At 39.1% G+C, this 13,918-nt stretch overlaps 1 protein-coding gene across 1 annotated transcript; it reads left to right on the top strand.

Annotated features, from left to right (window-relative positions):
• The first annotated feature begins 2,865 nt into the window (after positions 1–2,865).
• On the top strand, positions 2,866–9,050 carry LOC113939961 (cathepsin L-like). The gene is made up of 8 exons (NM_001368047.1): positions 2,866–2,882; positions 4,809–4,941; positions 5,645–5,767; positions 5,893–6,039; positions 7,193–7,417; positions 8,071–8,239; positions 8,457–8,574; positions 8,693–9,050. The coding sequence occupies exons 2-8, from the start codon at positions 4,816–4,818 to the stop codon at positions 8,790–8,792; spliced, it is 1,008 nt and encodes a 335-aa protein (NP_001354976.1). The 5' UTR covers positions 2,866–2,882; positions 4,809–4,815; the 3' UTR covers positions 8,793–9,050.
• The last annotated feature ends 4,868 nt before the right edge of the window (positions 9,051–13,918 follow it).

A 13,918-nucleotide genomic window follows, 5' to 3' on the forward strand; every position in this document is an offset into this window, starting at 1 on the left:
TTGGGGAACCATGAAGGTGACAACTCCTCATGACAAGTGTTGATTTCAGGGATCCCCTGCATTATGTGTGAACCCTGTATTTTGCCCCATCAGGGCCATTCATCAAAGCAGGCTAAACAGGTGCTAGGCTCTACTTGTAAGGAGAGTGTATATTCACAAGTTCATTTGTAAATACACAGGGCTCACAACACTGTGTGCAACATTGCATTAGTGTCTGCATTTGCAAATAAGCCCTATTTTTTAACATAATTAACAGATGTTTGAAACTTTTTTTAATGGCATTTGAAGTCACTAGGCATGACGAAGACAGACCTAGAATTACAAATGTGTTTGTTTTTGTCTAATTCTAATTTGGAACAGCACTTATTTAAGCGCACTGTTTCTCCAAACAAAGCCACAAGTAGTGCAAATGAATCAAGAGATGACTTTCACTGATCCAGTAGGAATATTCAATAATCATTCTTTATGGCCCCACATAAAAACACTATTTGCACCATGTAAAGTTAGTAGAGTGTCAGCTTTACATGAGGCTACACAGAGGAGCAGCCTGCCATTTAGCTATTGTGTACACCTGTGTGGTTTGCTCAACAGACAATAACCTTCCCATGAGCCACTATTTCAATTTAGTTTTCCCTCCCCCAGTCTCTATCTTTGAAACCATTAAAACTAAGCTAAACCCTACACCCAAGCACTTATCTTATCTTTAGACTTCAACCTACGCCACCAGGCACTATAAGTAGCAAGTAATGTACAGTATATGGTTCAAGTAGTTGTTGTGGAACCTACTTACTGCAGACAGATGCCAAGAAACATGCTTATTAACAAATAATCACTTCCTATAATTTTGACTAGTAAGCTTTTTATTTTGTTTAGGTCTCAGTCGCTTGGGGCAATGTTTAAAAATAAAGCTTTAATCACAAACCCAGCCAGCACCATAGCAATAAACATACATAGCAGAAGGAAGAGAAGCTATTATAGAGTGCCTACATGGACATATATTTTTATGTGTGTTGAACTTAGCTGAGCAAGCTGTACTTTGTACCAGTTCCTTTTCTGCATTAGTTGTTTACTCAAGAAGATAATATATATTTTTTGGAGAGGTGTTCTAGTGCTGTATCCAAGCAGGTTAATATAAGGGTGCTGTTTATTTTGTGCACAGAACATCCCACCTCTGCATATGTACAGTACATATATTGTTTACCATGACTGTTAAAAACCTCTACAGGCAACAGCAAAGCACTACCTTTATGGGCACCCAGAGGTGATAACATTGTACTCTGTAGAAAATGATTTCAGTCCAAACAGTGTGATAGCTACTTCCCAATTTTTTTTTAATGCAAATATGTGTGGAAAGATTGTTGGTATGCAAAGTAAGCTATTTTTTTTTATACTAATTATTGAAGTTGAATCAATGTAACATAACCTATATTAATAGGACATAGTATTGCCATTTGGGTGTCTATTCTGGTGTATTTTATGGTAATATTATTATTATTAACATGTATTTATAAAGGGTCAACATAGTCTGCAGCGCTGTACAATAAAAAGCATTAAATGAATGTTCTGTATAGAATTATAGGCAAAAGGTTATTATATAGGCATGATTATTTTTAAATGTAGACATTCAGTTTATGGTCTAGAATAGAACTGTAGAATAAACCAGAAGAAGAAGGGAATTAAGCTGGAAGTCCAGGCGTGCTAAAACTCTGTATCTTTATTGAAGAAAAAGCACGGAAAGGCTTCCTGATGTTGATCCCATTACCAAGCTACTTTGTGAAATATGTGGGCACCTGTGATATTCCTGAATCCTGAAGACAAGTTACTGAATTCAATTAAAAATAACGTCAAATGCACCAAATTGTATTGGATTGTAAATATAACATTCCTCTGAATATTTCACCATGTATCCCATTTTCAAATTAAATAAGTATTTATTGTATCCATAAGAGAAATGTTATTGGCATAACACCATTACCCAGGTACCCTATAAATGGAACAAAACACATTGTACAAAATGTTCCTTTTTGCTCTGAAATTCTCTTCCTTCCAGGCCAGTTTGTATTTCCCCTCTAAAATGTGCAGGGCTGACTTGTGACCCTCCTGTTTCCACCCCATTAATGCTGAGCCCAAAAGAAAACAGGAAATAGTTGTTTATGTTCCAGATAGGCACATGCTCTTACTGTGTGTCATTGAAACCACTGCCCTGGATATCTCTATTAGCTGATACATTCATGAGAGCTATTAATGCTATTTACATACCTATATATCACAGTCATCTTATGTAAATGATACACTATGTTTGGCAGGGCAAGGGCCTGTGCTGTGATCCTAGGGAAGTCACACAGTTTCAGTATTTTACCTACAGTTGGATATTAAAGTTACCACGTTTCCCTTTCTTAATGGAAAAAAAAATACACTTTTTTTTTTTCCAGATCGACTTCCTTGATAAAAGTTCTGGTTTTAGGATCTTTTCCAAACTCTTCTTGGAACTGTTCTCTTGCAAGTAATGAGGAGTTACAGTTACAGTACACACTGTGCAGCGTTTTAAAGGGGAAATTAACTTTTGACATAAATATGACGCAAAACTGGCCAAAAAAGGTGCCAAGACGCTGCGTTATCCTCATGTTTATACACAGCCCCCATAAACATGTGGGAGGGGAGACGTTCTACCATTACACGCACACCCTCCCCCTCCATTGTACTTACAGGCTGATCACGCGCTCGGCGGTCACATGAGCCCAGGGGGCCAGCGATGGTCTCCATCCGGGAAAAACCAATGGGATTGCCTTTCGTAATTTCGGAGGCGTGGCCATGTCTCGACTATATAACTGAACCGTGTTGTTTGTATGTCTGCAAATTCCAGCAGAGAAACAGCCAGTGAGGTAGGAATAGACTGGAATGGGGGAAGAGGGTCTGCTGTTGTTTCTTTTGTTATGGGCGAAATAGCCGCGTCATTGGCTCGTTGTGTACAGGCCACGGCTATCTGAGGGGATTATATGGATATGCTACATTTATTTTGCGTCAGGTCTATGATCATTACCACACCATGTAAAGGCATCCCATGGGAATATTTGACTCATTATCTGTGGGCGTTGAAACTTCGCGGTTTCCGCACAGTCGTTTAGTCCCTCAGTCCCTTGGGATTGCGCCCCTAGTAGCGAGCCTTGCGCTATTTGCGTTCTAGGCGAGCTGTTTGGTACTGTGTTTACCTTATCAGCCTCCCCCCTCTCTGGAGTTTAGCCCACAGACACCCCTGCCCTGAGATGCTGAGTCATGTGATGTGGGCTGTACTTGTTGTATAATTCATCCCGTGCGCCTGTGGCTTGTCACACGTTCCTCACTGGATGGGGAGACGCCTATACATTAAACATTGCACATGTAGCAACTGGCCAATGACTAAGCAGTCTTTCACGTTAACTAGGAGCTAACCATCACTAGGTGCCTTTATGGTGCCAGGGCAGTGTACTTTGTAGTTAAACAGCTGGAGGTCCATACTCTGGACCAGTGTCTGACTGGAACCAAAGGGGCCCACCCAACAACCTTAGACCAGGGGCCCACTCTCACTACTATTATTCTTCCGCTCCTCACTCAACCTCTATTCTCTTAATCTCTTTACATACTAAAATCTGTTATTCCATCTATTTAGCCTCTTTGTTCTCATAGAAGTAGGCCAAATGGTTAGAAGCAAGAGGCCCACTGACACCTGGACCCACTGGGACTTTTCCTGGTATTCCTGTGAGCCAGTCCAACACTGCGCTGGGCAACCTCCATTATTCTCTTCAAAAATGGGTTTTAAGGGGTGGTTCCCCTTTAAATTAACTGTTAGCATTTTCTTTTTCATTGGTCTTCGGTATTTATAGTTTTTTTTTAATCATTTGCCTCTTACCAGCTTTCAAATGGGTGTCACTGGCCCCGTCTAAAAAAAAAAAAAAACCACACTGTAAGGCTACTAATGTATTGTTGATGCTACTTTTTTTTTTATTACTCTTATTTCTATTCAGTCCTCTGCTATTCATATTCCAGACTCTTATTCAAATCCATGTAGATTGTTGAAATTGCAAACCGGAGAGCTGCTGAATAAAAAGTTACATCGCTCAAAGATCACAACTAATGAATGAAAACCAATTGCAAATTGTCTCAGAATATCAATCTACATTGTAGTAAAAGTTTAATTTTAAAGGTATACAACCCGTTTAAGAGCAGAGAGTACAGCACAGATGGCAACTGTGTGAATGTTCATATATGTCTCCACAAATATAGTTTAGGGATCCAAATAGTCGGTTGTTACCGTCGCTTCCGTCCATCAAAGCCAGGATATACAATAAAGTGGTGTGGTAGTAAACTCCAATCAAAAGCAAACATCTGTTGCAAAAGTTGTGTTGAAGTTCATTACCACACCACTTTATTGTTCATGTCTATTGCTATTGAAATCCTCTACTTTAGTTGCTATCCCTTAAATAATAGGGTGCAGGACTTTCCTGAATCTTCATGTATTGGCTTGGCTATACTTCTTTTTACCTTGTGTTGGGCCTCTGACTCCAGGAGGTGTTACTTTGGGTGGGTGAGTAGGAGGTGTCTAAAATTCCAGCTTTACTGCTAGGCTGCCCATCTCGGAGCAATGCAGTGAGACTACAACTACAGTAACATCACTTGAACAGCCTCTTGTCTCCTCCCATGCACTGCTCCCCTCCTTGCAAGCAAAGGGTTTATACAGATTGGTGTTTTGTCAGTTTTACGCAGTTTTGTTTGTTTTTTTTTTTTATTACTGTGCTCATAAAGTAACCTTTATTTATTTTATTTATCTGCAGGATAAACATGACACCCTATCTAATTATTGGTGCTATCTGCTTAACAACACTATATGCTGCTCCAGCAACAGACCCTGCTCTAGATAATCATTGGTATAGCTGGAAGGACTGGCATAAGAAGACCTATGCACCAGTACGTTTCTCCAGTTGTCTCTGCCTATATTTTCCAGTCTCTAGTTGCCTTTTTGACTTCTGCATGCTCAGATGTAGTATAATTGAAGCCAGAACAGTGTACTAACTTGTGCTTTTCATAACTGCTACTTTAATGTGATGTGCTGCTCTGTGCAATAATACTTATGTACTGTTAAATCAGTATTCCTATGACTTTCTTGGTGAGTTTGAGTCAATAAGCAGCTTCAAGTTAATGGAGTCCAACCTGAAGTAATAACTATGTAAGCCTCAGTAATAACTAAGCTAAATATCTGCTGTACTGACCCAATAGCTGGCTAAATAGGTTAAGCTGAAGAAGACTTGATCAAATGTTGGTAATAAGGTTACTTTCTCTTAGAAAGTCTGAACCTGTGCTGACCTGGAACTTATAATAGATACAACTGGCACATGGGTCCAAAATCAAGCAGGGACAAGCCCTTGCTGCGTTTATTTGCAAAGTGCAACGTTTTGGGGTAAACCCCTTTGTCAAGCATTCTGGGTTTACCCCGAAACGTTGCACTTGTCCCTGCTTGATTTTGGACCCGTGTGCCGGTTGTATCTATTATACTTGCCTGAATTGGAGGATACCAAAGCCTTTTTCACCAGGCTTTCACGACACTGAGAGCCAGGGTGTGCAAGCTGGTATTACAACATTATTCTGACCTGTAACTTGCAATACTTCCCAGAAAGAAGAAGGCTGGAGGAGGGTGTTATGGGAGAAGAACCTGAAAATGATTGAATTCCACAACCTTGACCACTCTCTTGGGAAACATTCTTATAGACTGGGAATGAATCAGTTTGGTGATATGGTAAATGCATTTTTTTTTATTTTTTGCATCTGCTTCTTCCCTTAAAACTTGTGTTGGTTGTGTGTTTTTTTTTGTTTGTTTTTTTTGTTCCCTGTATATACATTTTATTTTTGTTTTGCCTTAAGACAAATGAGGAGTTTAAACAGCTGATGAATGGCTACAAAAACCAAAAGATGATAAGAGGCTCAACTTTCCTTGCCCCCAATAACTTTGAAGCACCCAAGTCTGTGGACTGGCGTAAGAAAGGCTATGTAACACCAGTTAAAGACCAGGTAAACTTAACCAAGTAACTTAAAACTAATTTCCTCTTGGACTTTTTTTTTTTTTATTTTTAATATATACAGGGCAAAGATTTTGTTGCCTTTTGAAGTAGTCTTAAACCAAATTTAACTTTACGTTCTAGTTTCTTGTGCACTTAAAAAAAAAAAAAAAAAAATTGTTTATACATATTAATGCTGGGTTTCCTTAATTGTTGGGTCAGAGATTAACAATGAGATCATGGTGCAGCCTTTTCCTGACATCTTTAATAACAAACTGACTTTTACACCTGCCATTGACTAAGTATTGCTACTATGGAATGTACACTGTGCATGCACACAATGCATTTGCTTCTAGATTGCTCCATTTTATACTAAGTTATAAGTTCTAATTTGTCATGTACAGTAACTGCAGGGCCTGCAAAAAAGGCAATATCAGATTTTAAGTGTCCAAACTTTGCAACCAATCCTTTTCTTTTGAGTTGTAGAGAGGAAAACCTTTTTTACATTCTGCTGGGCCTACAAGATTTGAGCAGCCTTGCAAATAAGTGTAAGCAGGGGTATATCTCTGTGCTAAATCTAGAAGACCTTTGAATGGGGTGGTTCACCTTTAACTTTTCAATTGGTCTTCATTTTTTATTTGTTTTTAAATTATTTACCTTCAGACTCTTTCCAGCTTTCAAAAAGGGGTACTGACCCCATCTAAAAAACAAATGCTTGCTAATGCTACAAATTTATTGTTGCAACTCCTCTATTACTAGTCTTTCTAATCAGGTCCTCTCCTATTCATATTCCAGTCTCCTAATGAAATCAATGCATGGTTGCTTGGTTAATTTGCACCCTAGTAACCAGAATGCTAAAATTGCAAACTGGATAGCTGGGGGGGCGGGGGAGCTAATAACTCAAACCACAAATAATAAATTAAAGCCAAGCCAATTCCTATTTGTCTCAAGAATATCACTCTCTATCATACTAAAACTTTAACTCAAAGATGAACAACCTCTTTAAGGGCTTGAACTATACTGGAGCTATTTGGTTTGTTCAGTAGTTCCATGGCATACAGATCTCTAGTTACACATGTATAAAATTGATGACTGGTAACCTGCATGCTGTTATCAAATTATCAAAATACACTGGTGATTGTATTAACATGCCACCTTGTTTACAGGGACAATGTGGTTCATGCTGGGCATTCAGTACAACAGGTGCATTAGAAGGTCAGCACTACAGGAAGACTAGTAAACTGATTTCTCTAAGTGAGCAAAATCTTGTAGACTGCTCCAGAGCTCAAGGAAACGAGGGGTGCAACGGTGGTTTAATGGATCAAGCTTTCCAGTATGTAAAGGACAATGGCGGCATAGATTCTGAAGACTCCTACCCATACACTGCTAAGGTGAGATCTCTGTCCAGTCACTGGAAGCTTGTTTAGGTGTCTAACCGGGATGTGTATTTATGGTACCTTTTTGCTTGCACACCAGCTTACTTGGCAGTAGTTGCTACATATAAATCTCATTGCCTTGCTAAATTTCAGAGTGAAATTAATTCCTGCTTCAGGCTACTCTGAAGTATTGGTACTTGAATCAAGACTTTTAAGGACCAGTAACATCAATGATGCAAAAAGATTGAATCCGAGCATCTTAGAGCAATCTAAACTTATGTAGTCTTTCTGTTATCCTATAGGAATTCATAATTGGCATGTAACCATGTTTGTTTTTGTAACGGCCCCACTGTGTTCTACATTCATAATTGGCATGTAACCATGTTTATTTCTGTAACGGCCCCACTGTGTTCTACAGGTTTTCTAGTTGCTGTGAAACCTGTGCCTTTTTTGTCTTAATCTGGCAATGACTTAAATCGTCTATTCTCTCCTACAAAAACAACCAGGAAATAACTTACTAAAGCAGATACTGCACATCAAATTGTCATGCAAATCAATGTGACATTTTGGGCTGCTTAAAGTTTTGTATGCTGTTACTATAACATGTGTTTGTAGCACTGAATAAGTAACCTGATTTAATCCTAATTTACTCCATTTTATTGATATAGGATGACCAGGAATGTCACTATGATCCAAACAACAATTCCGCAAACGACACTGGTTTCGTTGACGTTCAATCTGGATGTGAGAAAGATCTCATGAAGGCAGTAGCTTCAGTGGGACCAGTCTCTGTTGCAATTGATGCAGGACATCAGTCGTTCCAGTTTTATCAGTCTGGTAAGTAGTTTGGAGATCACCTTCTGTTGGGCTGAAACAAATCTAGCCTTATCAGTCTGGTAAGTAGTTTGGAGTTCACCTTCTGTTGGGCTGAAACAAATTGAGCCTATGACTTTAGGACCTTACTATCCAGTTAATAGTACAAGCAAATTGTACACTTAATTGCAAAGGTTAAAGTTCTGTACCATGCCAGACTTATTTTTTTTTTTTTTTCCAGGAATTTATTATGAGCCTGAATGCAGCAGTGAGGACCTGGATCATGGTGTACTTGTTGTGGGTTATGGATTTGAAAGTGAAGATGTGGATGGGAAGAAATACTGGATTGTCAAAAACAGGTACAAGTCTTGTAATTTAGGCATCGGGTGCATGTCCGTAATCTGGGTTTAGCCTTGGGAGGCAGTTGTGTATATATTTCTTGTGCTACCTTTAATCGCCTATTTGTTCTGATTTTAGCTGGAGTGAGAAATGGGGCGACAATGGATACATCAACATTGCCAAGGATAGACACAACCACTGTGGAATAGCAACTGCTGCCAGTTATCCTCTGGTTTAATATAAACATTGTATATGGACCTCATTAGAACTATTATGTGCACATGTTGTAATCCTCCACTTTTAGCAAGTACTGGACTGTTTCGTTTTTTTTTTTTACCTGATGGAATTGCTGCTCAAGGCTGTCTTTTAAACTTGTGTTGAAAGTTGACGTCCCACATTGAAGCTGGGTTGTTTTAGTATTGTTTACATGTTGATTTTAATGGTGGTTTTATGTCATCTTAAGCTTTTATAATGTAAAATAAAAACTATAATTGTGTTTTGTTGGTCAAATGTGTTGTCTAGTGGTGCTCTTATATAAATGCTTTGCAATACACTCTGGGTTGGTTTCTCTCTATTATGTTTGTCCAAAAAAACATCCAATCCATTCTTAAAGGCATTAACTGAATCAGCCATCACAACCTCACTGTCCTGACTGTGGAACCCCCTACGTTGCTTCAAATGAAAGTTCTTTTCTTCTAGTCTAAAGGGGTGGCCTCTGGTACGGTGATCCTCTTTATGGGTAAAAAGGTCCCCTGCTATTTGTCTATAATGTCCTCTAATGTATTTGTAAAGTGTAATCATGTCCCCTCGCAAGCGCCTTTTTTCCAGAGAAAACAACCCCAACCTTGACAGTCTACCCTCATAATTTAAGTCTTCCATCCCTCTAACCAATTTAGTTGCACGTCTCTGCACTCTCTCCAGCTCATTTATATCCCTCTTAAGGACTGGAGTCCAAAACTGCACTGCAAACTCCAGATGAGGCCTCACCAGTGACTTATAAAGATGCATAATCATGTTTTCATCCCTTGAGTTAATGCCCTTTTTTATGCAAGACAGAACTTTTATTTGCTTTAGTAGCCACAGAATGACACTGCCCAGAATTAGACAACTTGTTATCTACAAAAACCCCTAGATCCTTCTCATTTAAGGAAACTCCCAACACACTGCTATTTAGTGTATAACTTGCATTTTTATTATTTTTGCCAAAGTGCATAACCTTGCATTTATCAACATTGAACCTCATTTTCCAGTTTGCTGCCCAGTTTTCCAATTTAGACAAATCACTCTGCAAAGTGGCAGCATCCTGCATGGAACCTATAGTTCTGCACAAGTATCATCTGCAAAAATAGAAACAGTACTTTCAATGCCCACCTCCAGGTCATCAATAAACAAGTTGAAAAGCAAGGGACCTAGTACAGAGCCCTGTGGTACTCCACTAACAACACTTGTCCAATAAGCAATAAGAAACTGTTCCATTTACCACCACTCTTTATATAAGAGATTGAGAGATATAGGATATACTATTCATGCTCTGCCCAACCCAGATAGCTTTCTGTATTAGGCAGGGTTATAAGCTGGGACCATTCTTGGACTTGCCCTTGGTGAGTGGGTTCACTCTAGCTGAACTAAAGTATGAAGCTTCAGCATATATGTAGGGCTGTAACAAGGGGTCTATTCTTTTAACATAACCGTGATGCACAGCCCTCTTCCTAATCCAGTGGCCCATGAGGTTTTTTTTTTTTAATTCCTGATTTGGAGGCAAAGTTTTGGTTGCATAGAGGTACTGCCAGACAGAACCTTGATAACATGCAAGATGTCTATGAAGGCTTTTCATTCAGGTCATGATCTTAAAAACTAGATTATCTGTGCATGCTTAACAGAAGCTACTTAATGTCTGGTCTTTGCAAGAAAAATTAGTACTAGTATACAAACGCTACCCCTGCCTTATGCCTCTTTGACTGTTTTAGCAGGTTCCACTGCACAGGGAGATTATCTATGCATTGGTAACTTGTCTACTTTGCAAGGGCCAACATGGAGCAGCCTCAGTTTGCCTATTTGTACTATTTAAAATCATATTTAACGATTAATCCATGTTTGGCAGAAGCTATTTAGAACAGCAAATTATATTTTAATCAAACTATGCTACCTAGGAGAATGTGTGAGTGAAGGTGGGGTTTTTTTTTTAAGGTTATATTCCTGTTCATTTTCATACAAAAATAAGTTGTCGTCCGCTAATATTGCAGCTTTAAACAAAATACGGTTGTGTCTATCAAAATACCTGTTTCACAATGTTTTCTAACAGAGCATATGTGATTACATTTGCTGAAAAACTAGCACAGGTATGGGATCTCTTTTCCAGAACTCATTCATTATGCAAAAATCTTAATTGACTTATTTTAATCTGTCACATTTAAAAAATGAAGCCCATAGACTGTGCAAAAATACATGGCAGTGCAAAGGCGTAAAGGTCAAATACAAGAACATTGGCACCAAAAAAAAATATTTTTTGTGTGTGGCTATGCAACAAGCCACATGGAAGGGATAAAGCTATACCATATGAAAGTAAAATAGGGAAACCATTTCATGAACTTCTCTTCACATGGCAAAATAGCATAAACAGTACACCTGTATACAAGTTCCTCAAATAGTATGTGTATTTTGTATTAATTCTGTCATATACTGTTAAGTGCAATCGAAAATTAACTTTGAATCTAATTCGATTTGATTTTTCAAACCGGATTCAAGTTTTTTCTGCGCTAAAAACTCGAATGTCAGGAAGGCTGCAAACAACTCCAAATTGATCCCAGGAAGTGTTCCATAGGCTAAAACAGCAATTCGGCAGGTTTAAGGCGTCGAATAGTTGAAGTCGGGCAGTGTATGATAAATCTCGAATTCTAATTTTTAAAAAAAACTCAAATCTAATTTCAATAATTCCCTAGCCAAATTTGACAGTTTTGGCCATAAAACAACTCAAAAATTAGAACTACGATCCTTGATAAATTTGCCACTAAGTTAGATCTATCACTACAGTAGAAAAAAAACCATGGCAAGCTGCATCCTGGTTCTCTTCTTCCTTTCTGGCTCCTTCTCTGTTACATTTGCTAACAAATCCATCTAAGTTTGGGGGTGCCTCAGGGTTCTGTACTTGGTCCTCTGTTGTTCAGGCTTGTCCAGGTCAAAACTGGACAAGTGGCCACCCTAACATAGACAATCCTTCACTTACCACTGACATTCAGACCTAGATTGCAGACTGCCTAGTAGCTATCTCCTCCTGGATGAATCAATGCCACCAGAAGCGTCACTAGAGGGGGCGGGCCCTGGTGCGTGACGCACAGCCGGGCCCCGCCCCCTCTGAACGGCCGCATTTGTCAGCGGCGCGCGGTCTGCCGGGGGGCCCTGAGGGGGTGCAGGCCCTGGCCTGCTCGCACCCCCTGCTCCCCCGGTAGTTCCGCCACTGAACGCCACCTCAAGCTCAACTTGACCAAAACTGAGCTTATGGTCTTCCCACCCAAGCCTTGCCTATCTCTTCCTTTCACAATTACTATTGATGGCATGTAAATTAACCCTTCTAATTCAGCATGTTGCTTTGGGGTCTTATTCGACCAGTCTCTCTCCTTCTGTAATCATATTATATTACTGCCAAAACCTGCCTTTTCTTCTTTTGCAGTATAGCCAAGATAAGCCCCTTTCTTTCACAAACAATAGCTAAAACACTAATCCATGGCTTTATACAATCTGGTCTTCCTAAATCCACTGCCACCTCTCATCTCAAACTTTATCTTGCTTATCTTAACTCATCTCAAAAATATCTTGCTGCTCTTTTCCTCTGTAATTTCTCTTCAAGAAAGAAGAGTATAGCTTTTGGAGCACTAGAACATTAGTCTTGTCCTGGTACCTATTGGACAATGCCTTTACTTTGTGCACTTTTCCCAGTCCAATTTGTGCCTGTATGGTAGCCTCCCAACTTAGACTGTAAGCTCTGTGGGGGCAGGGACCTCCTTCCTAATGTGTCTCTTAGCACTTTAGCTCTGTGTCCTTATATAAGATTTGTGTACGGTGTATATTTATTGTATTTATTGACTGACGTCCTCCCTGTGTATACTTAAAGGGATACTGTCATGGGAAAAAACTATTTTTCAAAAAGAATCAGTTAATAGTGCTGCTCAAGCAGAATTCTGCACTGAAATCCATTTCTCAAAAGAGAAAACAGATTTTTTTATATTCAATTTTGAAATCTGACATGGGGCTAGACATATTGTCAATTTCCCAGCAGCCCCAAGTCATGTGACTTGTACTCTGATAAACTTCAATCACTCTTTACTGCTCTACTGCAAGTTGGAGTGATATCACCACCCTCCCTTTTCCCCCCCCAGCAGCCAAACAAAAGAACAATGGGAAGGTAACCAGATAGCAGCTCCCTAACACAAGATAACAGCTGCCTGGTAGATCTAAGAACAACACTCAATAGTAAAAACCCATGTCCCACTGAGACACATTCAGTTACATTGAGAAGGAAAAACAGCAGCCTGCCAGAAAGCATTTCTCTCCTAAAGTGCAGGCACAAGTCACATGACTTGGGGCAGCTGGGAAATTGACAAAATGTCTAGCCCCATGTCAGATTTCAAAATTGAATATAAAAAACCTGTTTGCTCTTTTGAGAAATGGATTTCATTGCAAAATTCTGCTGGAGTAGCACTATTAACTGATGCTATATGAAAAAAAACATGTTTTCCGATGACAGGATCCCTTTAAATATATTGTACATTCATTTATTTTGTACTTATATGCATTGTATGGCGCTTTACAAATAAAGTTATAAACACATACAGTATATTAGCATCCCCTTAAGATGTACATTAAATTATGCAGTCCCTTTATATTTAGCAGTTAAGTCCATGGCCTTTCCTTAATTTGTCTTTTTAGCAGTACAATGTATACAATTCAACTTATTACAACTATACCAGTACTTTCTGCAATGGGTCCAGCTCCAGGGAAAGACTGCATTAATTCCTGCAATAGAAGAGATCCCATTTTGAGACAAGCACTTTGTCCAGTCACTGAGATTGATCTTATTGATAAACTTATACGGTAAATTATGTACTTAGTATTTCAGTTCACAAAGTTCAGTTACAACAGGGAAAGCTCAATATAAAGCTGAATTACACAGACATATCCAATATTTTCCCTGGTGAAAATGCAACCATACATATGCACAAATGCTCAGTGTCACTAATCAATTGTGACAGATCACTGGCTATCCTGTATATACTGCTGTACTGAATAATGCCACAGGATCCAGAAAGGAAAACATCAACATAAATCATTTTTGAAACAAAGAAGCAGAATTGAATGTACTTTCTGTGT

The sequence above is a fragment of the Xenopus laevis genome, chromosome 1S, assembly GCF_017654675.1.
Source record: "Xenopus laevis strain J_2021 chromosome 1S, Xenopus_laevis_v10.1, whole genome shotgun sequence".
NCBI classification, from domain to species: Eukaryota; Metazoa; Chordata; class Amphibia; order Anura; family Pipidae; genus Xenopus; species Xenopus laevis.

Bases quoted from the DNA above. Each gene is read 5' to 3' on its own strand.
- LOC113939961 (NM_001368047.1), top strand. From the start codon at position 4,816: ATGACACCCTATCTAATTATTGGTGCTATCTGCTTAACAACACTATAT. The intron at 4,942-5,644 runs GTACGTTTCTCC...AATACTTCCCAG, and splicing joins ATAAGAAGACCTATGCACCA to AAAGAAGAAGGCTGGAGGAG. The intron at 8,575-8,692 runs GTACAAGTCTTG...TTCTGATTTTAG, and splicing joins TACTGGATTGTCAAAAACAG to CTGGAGTGAGAAATGGGGCG.